Genomic DNA, 20,407 nt, shown 5'->3' on the forward strand with positions numbered 1-20,407 from the left:
TCTTGCCTGAGGAGCTCTCTGTCCAAAACAGATTGGAAAACAAAGGAGAATACGCAGCCATTAGGATGGCAGCCAACTCGAGCTGAGACCAGGGACTCTTAACATCTTGTTTGAGAACCAGCTTATTTTATAAGTTCAGATGATGGGAAGTGAGAAGGAGGTAAAAAATATTGCAACAACAGTAACTTTTTTGCAGGAAGAATCTCTCTCATGCATGTAGAGAGGTCAGCTGCACTTTGCAGACTGGCAGCAACCAGGATGGTATAAAGGAGAAAAATTCAGGGGCACTGAAAGATGGGAAATTGACTTAAAAGGGATTGAGTGATGCACAAAGACTGTATCCATATAAATACAATATGCTCATTCAGTACCTTAATGTGCTCCTTGGATTTGTAGAGTTCTTCATGTTCGACTGGAAGTGGATCTTTAACTTCATCCTTCAGCTCTCGCAGCCTGCTTTCTAACTCCTTGGTTTGTTTTTCACAGCTGTCCCAGCTCTGCTCAAGGAAACCCAAGAAGTTATAAAAGGTAAGATACAGCATGCCGGGCACAGATGGGACATGATGTACTATATATCTAGGTTCCACAATAGCATCTTCAATCCAGTGAAGTAAATAATCATTGGCTCTAGGTATTTGGATTTTCTTTTTGATGCATGGTGATACACCCACAGGAATTTAGCACACAGATTTACAGAGAAGACTGCACACACTGTTGTGATTAAAGGTATGTTTTAAGGAGTATTATCTTGTTATGTTCAACGTGAGAGGTTTTTAATACGAATCTGAGGCTAGGGATCATATCACTGATGATATTCAATTGTAAGGTATACCTCTGTGCTGTCTGGCCATGAAAGCAGATCTGTTGTTCAAAGGGAATAAATATGACCTGCCCTTCTGTTTACAGGTACAGTAATGTTAAACCCCTCTAGGTTGAATTTTTGCTCAGGCATCATACCTCAAAGCAGGGCAGAGCTCTAAGACCATGGATGCATGACAACAATCAGAGTGGGAACATCCATTAACAAATGGATATGAACCTCATTTTCCTTTGGAGAGCTAAAGGACTATGTTTTTAGCTTCCCACAAGCCCTGATGACAAGTGCTGCTCCTCCTTTGGAGGAGCATTTTCTACCTGCAGGATGCTGCTGAGCTGCGTCTTCATCTTCTCCAGCTGGACCTGTGTGTCCCCCCAGCTCTGCTGCAGTTGGCTGAGCTCCTCCTGCAGAGCATCACTGGTCTCAGGATCAGAGTCGGTGCGCAACTTCTCGCCAACATCAATGACAGAGGAGTACATGCCTTGCCACCTCTGAAGAATCACTGCCTTACTCTTTAAGAGAAAAACAGTTTTTTAGCTGTTAATCCATCAATATTAATTTGCCTATGACTCAAATTAGTCTATAACACAAGCAATATGATCATTGTTTCGTTCCTTAAAGCAACAGCAGGAAAGAAGGGCAATTTGGAGTGGGAGGGAGAAGATATTCTGGCTTTTCTCACTAATGAAAAGCATGAGCATTAACTTGAAAAATCTGCTGAAAATCATCCTTAAACAGCAGGTAAAAATAAAGATGAAATGAAACAAGGCTAGCACCAAATGGAATACTGGTAATGTGTTAATTCAACATTAGGCGTGTGGGAACATGAGAAACTTTGGAAAGTACAAATAGAGGACTTCAATGCATTTTGAAGTGTTTTAGATTTCTTCAAGCAACCACCAATTTCACCGATTCTTCTTGTCTTCTTATAAAACAAGGTTAATTCAATGAAAAGCCAAGACAGCCAGTATGAACAAAGGGAAACGTGATTTCCATTGCACATAAAATGCAGAATGCACTGCTATGAAAAACTGCTGCCTGGTTTCATTGCATTCTGGAGCAGCGGTCCCAAGGACAGATGCCCTTCTAAGTTCTCTCCCTTCTGCTTCTGGCACCTGGTGTCCATTCCTGCACACTCATACACACATCATCACACATTCAGGTTATTTTAAAGCTTTTTCTTCTTATTGGAGAGAAGTTTAAATCTGAGGAAAATCACAGATTTTAGATTCATCAGATACAATACCTTGAAATCATGGATGAGATTTCTAAGGTGGTAAAGGCTGTAGCAGTCCTGGCTCTTGACAGCTGTGAGGAAGCTGTTTGTATCAGCAAGGAATCTGCTGAGGCTCCTCAGCGAACTCCTGAAGAGCTGCCACTGGCTCACGAGTCCATCGATATCTTTCTTCCTCTGCTGAACCAACCAGGTAACGTTCTGCCACTGCTCTTTCAGCAACGTGAGCTTGGAAATAAACTCTGTCCTGCAGACAACAGGTGTTGAGTGGTAAAATATTTTGACCTCAAGGCTGTATTTCCAATAATTGTGATGGATTTACATTTGGAATACTGTAAAATTCCAACTACAATGCCCAACTAAGCAAAAAGTTCTACATATCCACAAGCCTAGCTCTGCTCCACACATTCCACATTTTAGGCAATACAAGACAACTTTTACATGATATAAAAATAGATATTGCAAGTCATTCTTGCTATTAATTTATAGCAACATACATAGTACAGAAATCACAGAAACAACATGCACTAAATATCTGTCTGAAGAACAAGGAAGATGATAATGCAATTGACACAAGATCTCTCATTGTGCAGCAAAATTGATTTGTGCATTTACCAGGCTGTAATGGCAAGTTCAGCCATCACTGGATCCTACATCCTACAGCAGGGGGATGTAATTGCAAAGTGAAAAGGCTCTGTGTTGCTACTGAACCCATCTAAACACTTTCACTTCTCCTGCAACATGTTTAGATGACCCATATCATCTAGATGGGATGATTAAAGTGAGCCCCTGGCTATCCCTCTTGCTTCTCTGCGGGAGGTCATGGCCCCCATATTAGCTCTTATACAGATGTGTTTGTGGGGATAGCTTCAACAAAAAAATTTAGTAACTTAACTTAGTTGAGCCCGACCTTCCCCTGGCATCTTTAAGCCAAGCTATGGACTTCACATTGAAGTTTTGTCCTGCCAACTCTGTGGAAGCAAGCTCTAGCAGAGAGGAATAATGTCTTCACAGCTGAAATGCCTGAGGCAGTTGAACCTCTGGCAAAACATTATATGCCTCTTCTTCCTCTACACTGATTACAAGGAAAGCATAACATCATAATAATAAAAAACAGGTTTGGCTTTTGTGTTCTGGACTGTGTGGGGCCAGTGACTTAATGCACCATCGTTTGAGCTTGGGGCAGTGTAAACAGTCTCATACCTCTGTATACAATTTGAAATGGAGAGGTCTGGGAAAAGAGAAAGGGACCTTTATATGCAGCATTCTCATTACCCTCTGCAAGAAGCTGGCCTCTCAATCACACTGTTCAAACAACTGCAGAGAAGCAGCAGCAGACAAGGAAGCTTCATGTACAGGACCAATTAACTAATCTTATTTGGCAGAACATCCAGTTGCTATCAAAAGTGGAGTCTGAGCACCTGTGTTTCTGTTTGCACCTCCTCACACTTCTGCAAAAGGCGCCAGGAAATTATTTAAAGAGAAAATCTGGTCAGCACTTTGAGTTTGTGTCCAATACTGAATGCAAAGAGGAGAACCTATTCACTGAATTAGCAAAATCTTTGAGAGAAAAACAAATGTATTACCTTTTTTCTGCTTCTCCAGATTCCAGGAACAGTAGAACTTTTGCTATGATAGAATTAAATGTCTGCTGATTTATGGAAATCTCAGTTTGCAGCATCTGAAAATACCACAAGAACAACAGTTTTAACTACTCATTGAACAATCCTTGCTGTGAAAGCTGGTTCCACTCCTCTGCAGTGACAGTACTTGTAATTTTAAATGCCAAAAGTATTTTCAAGTGCTATCATCATATGCACCCTAAAAGGTTCCACACTTTCATAATACCAGGAGGAATTTGCACTTACGTGGTAACCCAAGAGGAGCTGATGTTTGCTGGATTATGAGAAATGCAATCTAGACTATATCATAGGAAAGGTATAAAAAAAGAGACATAAGGCCGAATTCACCCTTTGCTATACTTGTTTTGTTACATTTTAATGCAAAGAGTGAACTGATTTGGAGAGGCATAAGAGAGAGCAAAGAACTTCTATTTCCAAGTATTTCCTATCACCTTCATCATTTGAGATACTTTGATTTTTAGAGTTAACTTTACCTCATAGACTCTCTGTTGCTCTTGCAGTTCTTCAAATCGTCCTGGGACATCACTCTTCAGGGCCTCTTTCATTTTTTCTAGGAATTTCATCCAGTTTTCACATTTCTGAAGGAATTTCTTTTCATCAGTTTGAGTTCCCTCCAGCACACTATAAAACAAAAGAAATCTTCTGGATCTATTTTGCTGGTGGTTGGTTTTGTGCATATGTTTGCATATGTTTTAATGTGGCCATTACTAATGCTAACACAGTAGGGTTTTGCTTGGTACTTCTCTACCTTTCTTCACTCATAGCCTTTTATGTTTTTGCTTCAAGTGGCTTGGAACAGAACTGGCCACTAAATCATAGAATCACAGAACAATAGAAATACTCTGGAGTTAAGTTGGAAGGGTAGAAATCCAATGTAGAAGCCCTCCAAGAAAGCTGTGAACATCTAGTAATACTTCCCATGCTTTAATTTCATTTTCATTTTCCTCAAATAAAAGAAAACAGTTAATAATGACTTTTTTTGTTTGCCTGTCACACCTGCAATGTTCCAAAGCAGTTGCTGTCTTCTGACTCCACTGCCGAGTCAGGCTCTGCATCTTCTTTAGGGTGAAGTCACTGAGGGGCAGCTTAAGGCTTGCTTCATTCAAACTCTCTATGCTTGGAGAAAGGGCAGCAAGCTCCAGTGTGTGATTCTGGAAGTAAAAGGGAAGTTGATTGCAATCAAAATGCTAACTCAAGAAACCACACATTTATGTTAACTTCACAGTTTATAGGAAACAAACAGGTCAGTTTCTTTACAGGAGGCTTTCTTAGTAGTATTGAGCAGATATGCATGTGCCAGCACTTGCAGATTAACTCTGTACCCTGTATGTACGGTACAAAAACAAGGTAGCTGCAGAATAAAGCTGGGAAAAAGGATCTCCCATCAACTCCAAATCCACATGACTTTCCTCCCCTTTATGCAATCCATTTTGCTTGCGATGCATATCTAATTTTTATGTATTTTAATAATTTTTTGCTATGAAATTACAGTTAACTCTGTTGGAAGTGTCCAAGCTAGACTTAGAACTTGTATTTCCTTAACTAGGACTCTTAAATCCTAATTACTTGTACTTTTGTACTTGGGAAATTGAACATACCATGAGTTGTTCTGAGTTGTCTGCTTCTCCCTCTAGATGGAGGCTATCAAAGGCATCTGTGCAATTCTTGACGTGACCCTCCAGCGTTTCAAGACAGTTCTTAAAATCCTCCAGTTGTGAAAGATTAAACTAGAATGAACATTGAAGATTTATATTAATTCTGGTTTAATAAGCTTTAATAAGCTGGTTTAACATATGTATTTGCTATACAAGAAGGAGCAATAAGCAATATCATCAGATAGACAAACACGTCCAATCCAGCTTCCAGTGTATTTATCACTCATTGAGTGAAATTTATTGTTTGCACTGGATAAGTGCAAGAGCAGATTTCAAGAAACAGAATCAATAATTCTTGAGAGATTCTTAAGTATCTGGAAGAAAAATGGGCATCTGGAATACCTTCTTGTAGATCTGGATTGGTTTTAGGTACATTGTTTTCATTCTTTTTGAAGCAAACTGAAGCTCTTAGGATTGTTACAAGGCAGAGCTGAGAAAGTTTACAATTTAGTTCAAAGTTAATAATCAAAAATGTTTCCTGACCTGTAATCATCTGAGGGTCCACTTATAAAGGCATGTTATAGCAACGCCAGCATATAAGAGGCTGAAACCCTTCCTTCATCTGTCCTTTTGGTTTCAAGTGTTATTTCCTTACATAGTTGACCGTACCATCAAGTTTTATGTTCTATAAAACCTGAGTTTTAATTTATTATTTTAGTTTCATTTCCATTCATGGAATACAGGACTCCAGTGAAGAAGTTAACACACTCTGAAAACTACTTTTCTATTCTCAAAAATACCTGTAATTCATCTAACTTCCTCTGCAACATCTTTTCCAAATAGGATGCTCTCTGAAGCGGTTGCAGCTTCTCCAACAGAATGGCTTGTGCAGTTGTCCCAGCCTGATGTTTTATCTGATCAGCCAACTCAGAAATTTGGGAACGGCATTCCACGATGCTTTGGAGACCATGCTGTAAATTCTGATGAGAGAAGAGGAAATTAAAAAAGAAAAGGTCAGCAAATGAATCAGATCTTCATTCATGTGCCATTTTCATTTAGTACCTTTTGTTGCTGTAACTAAGCTCTTTTGGTTCATCTCCTCCATGAGCCAAATTCAGACTTTCACTCAGAGGATAATAGGGATTGCACCCATTGACTCTAAGTGCTGGGAAAGGCACAGTTCAAAGTTCAGTGGAACATCAGTGCAGGCAGCAGGCATTACTGTTTGTACAGAACAGATCAGGGAGAGAAAATAGAATATCTGTCTCTACAGACCAGATTTACACTAGCAGATGAAGAAAATGGCTCCTATTGCAGGTGAGAAATATCACTGTTACAAACTTGACACCTGGACAAGGAATGGCAAGAAGTCAGTGTGAAACACACCAATTACTACAAGTGTCATGCACTTTAAACCATGACTCTCCCTGGAATTTGCTGCTGTATTTCTTTACATTTCTTTATATTGATCTTTACAATATCAAACAAAGGCTTTTGATTGATGGTAAAGAACAGACATGATTCCCTAAAAGCAAAATGGCTCTTAGATCCTTACCTCTGTCTTTGGAACTGATCATATTGGAAGCTACTGCTTTGGCAATTTAATAATTTGAAATCATAGAACCATTTAGGACAGAAATGACCCATATGATCATCAAGTCCATCTATTGCTTAACACTACCAGGTCCACCATTAAACTATGTCTGTAACTGCTATAGCCACACACCTTTTAAATACTTCCAGGCATGGCAACTCCATCACTTCCCTATTCCAATGACTAAACTCCTTTTCCACAAATAAACTCTTCCTGCCACCTAATCTGTTGCACCTCCACTGTGCAACTTGAGGCCATTTCCTTGTGTCCTATCACTTCTCACACGAGAAAACCCATTCTGATTTCTTACACTGTGTATTGGACTTTATCTGTATTTATTGCGGTAATATCTACCAGAAGATAAAATTAGAGAGATTAAAATACAACTTAAAATGCATGTGTAATTTCACCTACATGAAACACGACTTGTCACTGTTCCCCATTCTTCCAGTTCATCATTCATTTTGCAAAATACAATGAACTGTATATATCCCACTCATGCAAACTAGAACAGGGCCTACAGAGTAACCTGGCATACTAGTGGTTATGCCATGCTTAGTAGGTGCAAACATATTTCCAAACACATTAGCCTCTATGCTAACGTGTTTACAAATGCATGTGCCACAGCCATCAACAGGTCAGAAAGAAGTTAAAATGCTTTGTTCTAAGTTTTACCACTGTTAGTTATTTCTGATATGGTAGGACACACACGAGTTCTCTTCCTCTTGGCAGAAAATTTCTCAGCTGGCTACATGCAAAATAGGATACTTTGGACTTCTTCCGATATGTGGATAAAGTTACATAAAATGTGACAAATCATTGCTCTGGACTGAAATAAGGATTATTGTATTTCTTTGTTGAATTTTGAAGAAACCAAAAATGTCAGAACACAATGACAGTTTGCTGCCTGAAAGAGTCAAATATACCCTGGGGTCTCAGTATGAAATCTCATTTACCTAAAGTCAGCAGTGTCTGAAATAATATAATGAGCTCAGAAATCTGTGAACTTATCAGACCAGGCCAAAAAAAAAGACCTAAACCAAATAAAACCAATTTAAAGATGACTGTAGAAGACCTCAAGACGGATGGTTCTGTGTTCTGGAAAACCAGTCTTTTTTTTTTGACAGCTATTGATCTGGTGGATATTATCTCTCCTCCCAAGCTGTGCTGCTAAAAGTAAATCATTTTTGGCTTAATGATCCTTTCCAGCATAGGCATGATTTTCTGTATAGAGCAGAAAGGGCCAGTAATTAAATATTATTGCTCTTCTTTGCTCCCTATGCTAACTGTAGTTTGATTTGGCCTCAGGATCTGGTCAAAGTATTTGAAGGGAATAAATGCTTTTGTCAATAGGAAAAATCAGATTTTATGTTTTCCATTGACTGGATTATTATTAGATGCAGGCGTGGAGGGGGAAAAGAAGATGTTCATTAGCTTTCACTAGATTAGATTTATTTATTTATTTAAATAAATCCTGGTTTAGGCAGCAGAAACACATTCTTGTACCTTTACATCCTGTATCCTCTGCTTCAGGGTTTCTATCATATTATCTTCAGGCATGCGGGCATCCAAGAGCTGAGTGCACTGCTCTTCATGCTGCTGTAACTTGGCTGCTGCCTCAGTACATAAACTATCATAGGGCTCCCAGAGCTGAAGTGTTGCATGTGCTGTCCGCAGCTGATCAGTGATGTCTTCATTTACTGAGCTCCACCTGCCAACATATCAAATGGTGATAAGAGCATTTTGCTTGGAGATGCACCTCATGAATAAGAATATGATTTGGTGTAGGAGTCCTATGGGGGTTTCCTTCACAGCTGGGTTATTGAAAGCCAGTTGACACAGCACCATTCTTCACAAGGCTACCCTGAGACAGCTATAAGCATTGCTAACATTTAAAACTGTGACAGAGATTGCAAATTTACCTCAGCAATTTTATTTAATACTGACAGATGTGGCTCTTTTTTGTAAGCATACCTGGTGTGTGCCTCTGTGCACTTCTGGTCAATAATCTCTGCAAAGGAGGGGGAGCAGTTTTTCTTCAGATTATTGGCAGCTGCCTGGAGCTTGGCCCAACTTTCTTCACTGTTCTCAAGCTCATCCTGAAGAGACTGTAAAACAGATTATTGAAATGAGTTGATCAGTGATGTACGTATCACTTCCACCAGAGGCTGGAAGGGATACAGTTGCAATAAAGCTACACACCTGCAGCACAGATCAAAAAGTTTGCAAAAAACTGTAACATGATCCTAAAAATTAAGAAATTAAAAGAGAAGGGGTCAAAGTGAAAAGATTCTTCAGTCAGCTTATTTTAACCTGAAGTGAAAACCCATAGCTCTGAAGTTACAAAATTAATACACTAGAAATCAGAATGTCTTATTTTTGGCTGCTGTTCCATGGAAATTAACATTAGTGGTAAAGTCAGCTCAATAACTCATGTCTCCATCTCCACTGTATTCCTCTCCTCCTGACACAGGTGATTGCAGAACCCTGCCATGGATCACACTGGCAAATGATCCAGATTAAAAATGAATAAGGTGAAGTAAGGAGAGAGGTAAAAAGGTCCCCAGTTCCTCTTATTTATTATTCGTCCCTAGGCAAGAGTGGAAGTGCTTAAGCAAACTTTATTGCTGAGACATGCCCAGGATTTGCCATCTTGGTCTGACCTGTACCACTGCTGATGTAACTTGAAGACAAGCCAAAAGAGGAACTCCGACACAGGTGTAAAGACAGGTTGGAAGATTTTAGCCATGTCTTTTTAAAGCAGTGAGACCCAAGGCCAGCCAGAATGCCCACTGTAGGCACTCTGCCTCTATAGCAGCAGCAGAACTACCCACAAATCTAGAGACACAGTCCCTTGCCCAACTTTCTCTCACAACCCTGGTGTACAATATCTCCTCCAGCTGAAGCCTGGTGGCAGGGCGTCTCCATGGGAAATGCAAGTGAAAGGGAAAATTCCATTTCAGCCAATAAGCCAAGAGCCAACATCTTTCATTAAGGAAATGAATGTGAAGTCTACAGTGAGAAATCTAGAAACAAGCCTCAGTGTCTCTGGAAAGTAAAGAGTAAATAAGTAGGGAAAATAAAATCCACTGACTTCCGTGGCACTACAGTAAAAAGGAAGCTGCTTGAGAGAAAAACGCGTGGTTCTTTCTCAGTGTATTTTGCTTGTTTAAAGGCACAGAAGTAAGCATAGAATTAAGGCAACTTCAGTAGATTTACCTGGAGTGTTTTGACCTGGTTTTTCAAAGCTTCCAATGACAGCACAGAGGGCTTGCACTGGTCTATGCAGTACAAGTATCTTGTCATCAGCAGGCTGACTTCTGCATAAATGTCATCATATACTCTCCACTGCTCCAATATTGACTGCATTGAGGTCTTCAGCTGTGCAACCTACAAACAAATCACTTGTGTTACGATCTCTTAACTATGCAGCCTGCCAAAAATACCATCTAGGAACTATGGGATTCTCATATGCAGTCAAATGACAGATTTCCTTTTAATTTTCTCTTTACTTCTTTCATAATTGCAATCTTGTAGCCTGTACTGGGGCAAGCAAGTTTCCATCTGCTACAGTTCTTCAGTGTGACTCATCATTTTTACTCTTCCGTACCAGGTAAGCACACAGTGTATGTCCTGGGTTAGATGAAACATTAATCTAGTACAGTATCTGCTGTCATTTATGCCAATATCAGATACTTTGGCAAACTGGACAAAGCAATAAGCATGTTTCCATGGGACCTGTTTAGGTGACAGATTTCAGTCCCAGACATGCATCCACTCAATGCAAGGTGAAAGCTTTTCCAAACCACTCAGCATGCTAAATAGACTCCATGAATCACCATATCATAGTATCACAGTTCCAGGCACGCAGGAGTAGATGGATTAATCAACATTATTCTCATTTGAATCATGGTGTAGGTGGGAAAAATCTCTAATTGCTTTTTGTAGCCTGAGGCAAATTTACTGCCCACACAATGAAGACAGAAAGACATACTCATGAAATGTCTCTGGGCCACAGACTCACAGTCTCACGATCAAACTACGGATAGTACAAGCAAGGTATTACATCTCCTTAGCCATGTATTTGAAGTCACAACCAGGCTCCTACTGAGGCCTGTCATACACAGGAAGAAGACTGCACTTTGCGTTTCATTGCTCATGCAAACAGCTAGGATGTAACAAGCTGCAGTTTGTAAGTTCCATACTTAAGTCATAAAATATTAAAATTAACATGACCCACAGTGATTATAATTAGAGTCACTAATCACTAGGCTGTTAATCCTGCCAAATTCAAACCCCACCTCCACACTGAAATGAAGAACTTTCCTTCTTTTATCATGCACATGCACACAAATCTGTTTTCCAGATAAGAAACAACCACATAATCTCTGTTGAAACATAAAATGAGAAGGTGTAACCTCATCCTGGACTGATGTCTCATATAGAAGAGTTTAAGCAAAAGGATTCAAGTTTCACAAAGTTTTGAGGAATGAAATCAGAGCACTTGTAAAAAGTATATAGGAATCTTAACTATAAACACAATTACTGGATCACACATAATCCTCAGCAATATATGGCTACTTATTATCACAAATTAAAACCCTCAGCTATAGCCATTATTAGATCTTTGGTATCTGTCAATTACACCTAGGTAAACAAGGTCAGTTTCAAGTACAAAGCTACATATGCAGACCATCTTGGAATCAGTTTGTACAGAATCCAATCTACCTGCTTGTCCTTGAAGCAATGGAGTACTATGTAGGGTAGGACATTCCACATAGACAGTGGAAGCTACCCAGTTATGAAAAGGAAAGAGTAGCTGTGTGGCAGAAAAGCTCCAGTGCAAATGGAGCATACTGCAGATGAAGACGACCAGAGTACAAAGTAGAGAAGCAGATAATGAAAAAAAGCATAAGACAACAGAAAAATATCCATGCCATTTCTTTATTTTCTTAAACTGAAGATGGGTCTCTGTACCTCCTCTCCCTGTATTCAAACTGCTTTGACATCAGATTTTTTTTTCTTCCTTAATTCTAGATACAGGTTAACTTCTGGTACAGGACAGACTGAAATGGAAGTACTTAGAAGGTTAACATTAAAAATACTCTGCTTGTGACGGAGGAATTCTAAAATGCAAGCAAATCATTTACCTGGCTGACAACGCTGTCCTTCATTTCACACAGGTCAGCTATTCTGAAAGACAATGCTTCTGGGGTTTGTTCTGTACTACCATTCATAGACACACACTGCTTGAGCTCATCAAGTATTTTGGATTTAATTGCAAGCTGATTTTCTAGGTCCTAAATGAGAAATGAGTGAGAGAGAGAAGGAAGATAAGTAAAATCAGTAATAATAATAAGATCTATTAATGACAACATAGAAAAACTTTTCCTGTGTAAAGAGCTTAGATAAACACTGCTTCTTAAAACCAGTCCTCCTTGGCCACATAGTACCACCACCATTTTAGCCCCAGTACCAACAGTTCTTTATAGGAATTCAAAATGACAGCAGTTGCTTAGGCAGTCTTCTGCACGTAGAACCAGAACTATTTAGTGTCAGTATGGACATCATGACTGGGAGGAAATCATCAATAGCTGACACCTCAGCCACCACGTGGACCTCTTTGTAGCTCTCCAGATGCAGACTTCATCTTAATACAGATGCTCATTGCACAACAATAATAAATATTCAGAGAAAGAGTGGGCCATAACAATTCCCTATAAGGCTACACTTAAAGTCATGACCTTTCTTTCCTTAGTCTTCTGTCCCTAAAACTTTATCAAATTTTGAGCTCCTTTTTATTGAGCAAATAATTTTAATGAAACATTTTAGCCACCTGCATCCTAGCACTGCATCTCGCTGTGAATAGGGCAGTATATTAGCCAAAGATACCCTGTCTTTCTCTCATTCTTAACCTCCAATATGTTTTAGAGTTCTTCATGGAGACAAGCAACTCTGTGTATAACAGAATATTCCAGGGAATAATAGCAGCCTACAATGAGATAGAGACACGTAACTATGGCAATGAAAGAACAAATCTTTTTCCATGTAAAAAGATTGAGAACACTGTACTGAATGAAAACAACTGACAGTCATGGTAATAGGATCTAGTTATTAGCTGGCAACACCTGTTCCAATTATGAGGGAGCTGATGCCTAGAAAAATGCAACAAAACCAAAGTACATCCAGATTCTTGAGGTTTGCTCAGGAAGATTACATTCTAGAACACTTGTATAGTGTTAATGTTTTTCCAAATGAGGCTGCGTAGATCCCAAGATTTGGCCACTACAGAGCTTTTCAAACTAACAGAATCATTGTGGCATTTGCCACAACTGTGCTGAACAGAGAAAACTACTTCTTTTCAAGGCGTCTCAAAACATGATCTCTAATACTGTTGCATGACATTCCAACCACCATGAAACAACAACATGATGCAGACGCATCTTCAGCTGCAGGAGAAGAAAACATAAAATAACAGTTCACACTAATAGTAGAACTAGTTTGAACCTCCTATGTTCTAATTAAAATTACACTGTAGTATTTTAGGAAATGGCAACCTCCTTCACATTTTTTTTCTGTTCAAATCTCTGCAGTTCTTCAGGCTGGATTCAGTGAAGTGTTACGTACATTTTGTACAATAATATCCCACTTATATGATATTTTACCTTGCAGTCGTCTAATGTGTTCTGTGCAGAGGTTAGACTTGCTGGGGTTTGTAAAGATCTCATTCGATCGCTCTGTGCTTCCAGCCAGTTGTATAAAGTCTGTGCTTTGTTCTCGTTTTCGGTGGTATCTTCCAATAGGTGTTCCAGGTCTTGTATCTAAAAGTTACAGAACATTCTAATTTACACAAACCTAGACATGGGCAAAAACAGGGCTGCCCCTTCCATGACAAAATTTGAGACAATAGTACTTTTTTTTTTTCTACACAGAGCTTAGGATGTAAACATAAAAATCTGTGTTGTGTTTTTGGAGAAAGAGTGTTTGCAAAAGATAGGGCACTGGTATTGCCAAGATCAGAGTTGTGAGACAGAAAGCAATTAAATGTAATCACACCTTTCTGTTGAGGGATGCCTGCAGCCTGTGCCACCTCAAGTTCACCTCGCCAAGACACTCTGCAAATTCTGTCCTCTCATACCGCTTGCTTTCCACATCACAGGTGCTCATTTGCAAGAGCGACTGGTTAACAAAATCTACCATCCACTGCTTAAAGTTCATTTCCATCATATATTCCTGGAAGAATTAAAACAAACAACCAAAAAGGAACAAAAACATAAAGCAATTAGTTCAGCAGTTTAAATCTGATCAGTTGCAGTGACACAGTGTGCAGTATCAAAGCACCTGAGAACTGCATCACCACAGGCTAGGAAACATTGTCCTGCCTGAGCCCAGAGCTCAGGTTTGGTAGTTCTGCAAGACCAGAGGAAAATAGATCCCTATAGGGATTTGTGCACTGAGACTGGGCTCCCTGACATCTGGAGATGTATAAGAATGGTGCAAAACCTTCCTGTGACTGGGGCAAAAAGCCTCCGTCATTGGAGCTTCAGTGTCTAAACACTCATTGGTCTGCTGCAGCCTCTCTGCAGGGTCACAGACCCGTTCCTTCTTTCTTAGCAGGTCCTCTATTGATAAAATGCTATATTCAAAATCCAAGTTCTCCAGTTAAATGGGTCCTGGCTACAGTGCTCCAAAATTATGAGGTACTCCTTGGTGAAAAGGCAGACTAAAACACACCACAAATGGAGAGACTAACTCTGTAAGGAAACAAAGCTTTTCTGCTCAACACATCCTATAATCTAAATGCTAGAGAAAGAGTGAGACAGACTGGACTGCATGAATCACCATATCATAGTATGGATATGGTGTGCATGCAGGTCAGGCAGTGTTTTCTGTGGCAGAGAAGCAAAAAGGTTTTATAATAGAAGATGGCAAGGCACCTTTGAGGCTGTGTGGGGAACCCTCCTGAGTGCAAGGGTGAGGATATAATAGGCTGTTCAGCAAAAGCAGTCACAAGCTAAGCCTGGACTTTCAGTTTTCCATTTACCTTGTACTTCTGAAGAAGACTTCTGTCTTGAGCTGCACTGTTTTGTGTATTTACTTGTTCTTCATGTCCTTGCTGTTTTTCCACGTGGTCCAGCCAAGTCATTAGTTCAGCAATAGCTTCCCGTGAGGAAAGTTTTTCCATTTGAAGCTGGGGATAAAAAAATATAATGAATCCTCTGTACTCCACTTCTTGGAAATATCAAGGAAATTGACATCTTGTATTTTTAGAAGGCCTTAGACATTATAATTGCAATTATGGGGCTATGAATTTTACAGTGAGCTCTGAGATTCAGACAAAGCATGACTTAAATTTAGAAGACCTTAGAGAACTTAGAAATTTGAAATAAAATTATTTCTAATTGTAACCAACTTTCCTATAAAACCGAAAAGATGACAGATATGTGCAAAACACTGTAATAATTAAAATGCAGTATAACGTTGGGGATATTCCGAAAGCAAGACAGACAGTTAATTAAGAAAGAGTTGCTTTGCAGGCCTCATAAAGCAGCCAGCTGAATCCCAGTAGCAACATTTTAAAGTAATTATTTCACTTGAACTGAGAGATAGTAGGAGAGTTCCTCCTCACCTGGTGCAGCTTTTCTTGGATAGCTGGGAGCTGTGTAATCAGCTCTCCCCATTTTTGCTCAAACTTTGCCAAAGATGACCTAAGTCCTGCAGTATCACCCTGCTTGACATGAAAGAGCTGGTTGGCAGTGCTCACCACAGAAGACTTCAGGGAGGATTTGTCATCAACTTCCTTAGAGAATGCCTGAGGTGAATGACAGAATTTTAAGAGAAGGTAAATATTTATGCATTTATTTGGATAAAGAAGACAAACCATGTTTTCAGTCACTGGGTGAACTGTCTTAAATGGATTCTAGCCAGTCTGTAAAGTTCAGAAAATCTAAACTCAACATGCTCTGGCAATACATAAGGCCCTTTTCTGCCCATCCTGATATAATGCTGAATACTACCTCTTGCTCCATGGGGATCAGAAATATCCCCATCTCCAAATCACACTGAGGTCAAGGGAGCAACCCTAGCTCTCGAATCTCCAGCTCACACCTTCCTATCCAATCTCTGCAATGCCTTACTTTTCCACCATGCAACACTCTCTCTGTCAGATCTCACATCAAGGCAGAATTATCCTGGCTAATAGTATAGCACCAGGGAGCAGGCAAAGACATGAAATGCAATTTAGAATATGCTTTTCTACTGGTTTTCTCTTTCCTTACTCTGGCTGACCAGCCCCACAGTCCCAGTGATTTCATTCCTGCTCCATGAGTTCACTTCATTTGGTAAGAGGCCTATCAGCTGAGCTGAATTGCTGTATCTGTTATTTGGCATCAGGAGCAAGAGAGAAACCATGCTATTGTTATTCAATACATGCATAACAGATCTTGGCTGGATTGTGATCTGTTGTAACTGAGAACTAAATATGAGAGGATCTCATTCTGATTTATACACAGGCAGGCCCAGCAATCTAAAGGAACTTTTTATGTGGCCTCCCATCCTCAAAGTTCTCTATCCAGATAATGGAGTAGCTCTGAGGCATGCAGTCATTCAGTGTCATACTTTGCTGGCAGCTTCTAGGTCATGGTAAATACAAAAATCACTCAAAAGGATCACTTGCATTAGAAGTCATGATGTATCATCTCAATCTGGTAGCAGATCAGACTTACGAACAAGCTGTCAATGTTATCCCTGATGGTGGGAAGATCTTGTGACACGTTGAGAGACTGCTCCTTCCAAAATTTCATCCTCTGCTCAGCAGAATCCAGCCATTTCCTTAACTCCTCTGAGTCTCTGTTGTAGCTAGAAGAAGGAAACAAAACACACAGACATATATCTCCTATTTGAATCTAGGATGTATTTCTCACCTTCCAAGTTGCCCTTTCTGTAAGGAAGCATGTGCTATTCTGACACCTATGCTGCACTGACAGTTAGCTAGAGCCATGTGAAAGCACAGAGCACACGCGGGTCTCTCCCTTTCAGAGAGGTTTGAAATGCAGGTTGAGGCAGCATTTCAACCAGGTCTTAAGTGTCCATAAGGGGGATCATTTACATGTGGAATTGCGCACTGTGCCTTTAGGAATAAAGGCTAGCTTGCATTCATAGTGAGTCAAAGTACTTCGCTCACCATGATTGCAGCACCTGTTAGCACTTCAAATATATAAGTAGCAGCATCATGCAGTTAACTTTCACCTAGGTACTCTGACTTAACAATGACAGCAATCAAAACTGTTCCCACAGATGTAAATGGGAAGCAAAGCAAGTGTGAGATCTGCTGTGTAATAAAGGGTCAGTTTTCTGATCAACACTGCTTTATTTTTTTCTAGTTTAAAGTAAAAGGCACTACATCATTTCATAATTGTCTATCAGTATTTCAGAAAACCATATCTAGCTATTTCAAGCTGGTATCTTCAGCTGCAGTATGAGTTAAAACCCACCTGACCAAGAGTTTGAGTAATGTTTGAAGTCTGTGTAGTTCATTGCCAACTTTCTTGGTTAAGGACAACCATTGCTCTTCCAGCTTCCCAATCTGACTTGTTATTTCCGGACAGCTCACAGCAGTCAGCAATTTCTTCCCTTCTTTCACCATCTGGTACAGCCTGGCATGCTTCTCATCAACAGAACTCTTGATTTGCTATTAGAATATGGCAAGTTTGTAAAACAATTAACATTTTAAAACTTGAAAACATGACTAGCAAAACACATACCATTTGTTCTAACATCTTAATCTTACATTTAATCTGTCATGTATTTTATTTACCATCCTGAAGCAGTCTGTACTTCACTGAGTGTGAACTTCAGGCTATGAGAGGATGCTGTCTGTAAGACCTAGCTGCCTCATCTGAACATATGACCATCACCAGCATTAAGTTACTGCCCTCCTGTTTCTAGCAGGGCTTTTATGTCTATCTTGTTAGAAAAATGTTACCAGGCTTCTGAATGAAGCTGCTGGGATAAGTACTGAATGATGACTGAAACTGTGAAGCTCCAGTGCTTGGACCCCTCCCAGAAGCATCTTCTAAAGCTTTAATACTTTGTTTCTGATGTCATTAAAGAAAATGAAGATTCAAGTTTTTAACTAGCCCTTCACACTTAAGGAATAAAGGAAACCAAACAACCTCACAATGACTGGCTTTGCAAATATAATGTATCCCCCATTTCATTGTGATGGGCATCAAAAGCACCAGTGGGCCACCATGATTGTCAGTGTCTACTGTTAGTTTATCTCAAAAGATATCAGTAGCTCAGAATTTTCTGAGAACATCCCATTATCTCTTTCATACAATTAGGTATGTTAAATCACAGGACTTCTTTCTGCCTTTATAGCCACTGTTCCAGGATGTGTTTAAGAGCCATTTGGATGCGGTGCTCAGAGATATGATTTAGCAGAGGGTTGTTAGAGTTAGGGTACAATGGTAAGGCTGTGGTTGGACTTGATGATCTTTGAAGTTTTTTCCAACCTGAGTAATTCTATGATTCTATGGATCTAAATATAAAAATGGACTCTGTATAGACCCAGTTCCAAAACTTCTAATAGAGTAGTTCCTCCAAAGACATAGAAAAGTCAGACCTGTGAGGAATGCAAATCTCTCTCAGAGGATACATCACTAAGCTTTGGAACTCATCAGTTATATAAAACAACCACAAAGGCTGCTTTTATATCCTTATATTTGTACATTTCAATGTACAAAACGGTCTTGATGTTCTAAATAAAGGTGTAGCTCTGCCATCAGGGATGCAATTGGGAACAAGCCAATAGTCTCCTTGCCAATTTCTACAACAGGAACTTCATTTTCATTGTTCAGAAAGGAATCAGGATGGGAGATAAGAGGTAACACAGAAGTTTCCAGTGTATATACCCACACAGAACAAAAAGGAAATAGTGCCCTGCAAACTGGCTTCTCCTCATACCCTAATTATTATATTTTTTTGGCCACACTTACAGATTCAAGCAGAAAATCATCTAGAGAAACAGGCACATCGATACCTGGAGAAGCGCAATCCTCTCCATCAATCTTTCTTCTGTTTCTTCAACCAAATTCACAGATGGAAACATAGAAGTGAGTGCTTCTAACTCCTTACTGAATGCTAGATATTCATCATCAAATTCTGTCCATTCCTAAAAAACAAATTACATCATTAATATAACACACATTGGCATTTTTCCTACATCAGACTTAATGCTTAATCTACCATGTTATTAACATGAGACATGATTTTAACACATAAACCAATAACCCAGTGAATATCTTCAAGAGATTTAATTCGAAAGAGGTAAGCTTCAGTTTCTACTTCCCTGGGGGTGTTTTAAGTACAACCTGTATATTTAATTTAAAATAGTACCAGTATTTTAGGACTACAATGGCTCTACTGTCTGTCCAGGCATTACAAAATCACTGCAACAAAGTCAAGCAGGCCCACCCCTATCAGAGTAATGGATTGAAGTGCCCACTTCCAAAGGTGTTTCGAGGAAAGAAACAGTTCACTGACACACAGAACACATAGAAAAAGTTGCTATTCAACAGAGATATGAAGGGACAACTACTAGACAAAGAATCACCACTGTGGAAAGGGTCCCCCTAGAAGCAATTACCCCTTCCCTTTAGCTTTTACCATGGGTTTCTTTTGGCTCATTACCTTTAACAAGCTCTCTAAGTGTATACCATACTGGCTGGCCTTCTGCTCCAGCAATTTGACTTCATTCACCAGACCTCTCCAGAATTTCTCTCTCTTTTGTTGGACAGAGGGAGTCACTTTCTTGGAAAATGCTTGCATGAAAGCCATGTGAGTCATGAGGTTGTGGAAAAAGTCCTGAGAAGAAACAAGTTAAATCTTGCCATGTAAGAGAAATCATGCACCAGGGGCAGGAGTATGCAGAAGAGAGAAGGCTCACTGTGAAAAGCAGACACTTTCAAGGTGTATCAAAACTGGATCAGGAGCCGTCTACCCAAATGCTGCATCAGAAGGGTTACTGATAATTTTGCAGTCAGATTAGGAACCAGTTATGAGTTGCATACACTGTTTTCATTTATACATTTATAAAGAAAACTACCTACATTTACACCTTCAGTTCATACGAAATACAAAAATGTCAGAGGACAAAAATGGAAGAGTTTTAGCAATACTTAAATTGAGTTTAGTGTGCGGGGAGGATCTGGCTGTCACCAGCCATTACACAGTTTATCTCACTTGGATGGGAGATGACTCCAGTCATCAGGCATGATCAGTTCTAAAGGCTCAGAAGTGGGAAGGGCACAAAGAGCTTGATTCACTTACGGCTCAGTTGAGCCCTTGGGAAACAGCTGAATCTCAACAAAATACTTTCCACCACAAAAATGTCTTAAGGACTTAAGATTATACTCTTCCATCAAGACTTTCTTCACTAAGAACTATTATCTAGTACAAGGATTTCACTTTAGGAATGTATCCTAGGCTGTGTGAGCTTTCTGCTAAGTCTTGATAACCAGG

At 39.6% G+C, this 20,407-nt stretch overlaps 1 protein-coding gene across 6 annotated transcripts in view; it reads right to left on the reverse strand.

Annotated features, from left to right (window-relative positions):
• The window catches only part of SYNE2 (spectrin repeat containing nuclear envelope protein 2), a 156,243-nt gene that overhangs the window by 34,559 nt on the left and 101,277 nt on the right, over window positions 1–20,407 (reverse strand). For all 6 annotated transcript variants that reach the window (XM_015865456.2, XM_015865457.2, XM_015865454.2 and 3 more), the window contains exons 79-98: window positions 19,577–19,750; window positions 18,927–19,058; window positions 17,377–17,573; window positions 16,609–16,741; window positions 15,513–15,695; window positions 14,928–15,074; window positions 13,940–14,116; window positions 13,549–13,704; window positions 12,034–12,183; window positions 10,103–10,273; window positions 8,858–8,991; window positions 8,390–8,594; window positions 6,090–6,269; window positions 5,293–5,421; window positions 4,691–4,845; window positions 4,168–4,315; window positions 3,638–3,732; window positions 2,064–2,298; window positions 1,135–1,329; window positions 372–497 (exon numbers count right to left, since the gene is read on the reverse strand). In XM_015865456.2, the coding sequence (XP_015720942.1) occupies window positions 372–497; window positions 1,135–1,329; window positions 2,064–2,298; window positions 3,638–3,732; window positions 4,168–4,315; window positions 4,691–4,845; window positions 5,293–5,421; window positions 6,090–6,269; window positions 8,390–8,594; window positions 8,858–8,991; window positions 10,103–10,273; window positions 12,034–12,183; window positions 13,549–13,704; window positions 13,940–14,116; window positions 14,928–15,074; window positions 15,513–15,695; window positions 16,609–16,741; window positions 17,377–17,573; window positions 18,927–19,058; window positions 19,577–19,750 (3,222 nt within the window). The remainder of the gene's footprint in view (window positions 1–371; window positions 498–1,134; window positions 1,330–2,063; window positions 2,299–3,637; window positions 3,733–4,167; window positions 4,316–4,690; window positions 4,846–5,292; window positions 5,422–6,089; window positions 6,270–8,389; window positions 8,595–8,857; window positions 8,992–10,102; window positions 10,274–12,033; window positions 12,184–13,548; window positions 13,705–13,939; window positions 14,117–14,927; window positions 15,075–15,512; window positions 15,696–16,608; window positions 16,742–17,376; window positions 17,574–18,926; window positions 19,059–19,576; window positions 19,751–20,407) is intronic.

This window comes from Coturnix japonica, chromosome 5 (assembly GCF_001577835.2).
Source record: "Coturnix japonica isolate 7356 chromosome 5, Coturnix japonica 2.1, whole genome shotgun sequence".
In the NCBI taxonomy this organism is placed as follows: domain Eukaryota; kingdom Metazoa; phylum Chordata; class Aves; order Galliformes; family Phasianidae; genus Coturnix; species Coturnix japonica.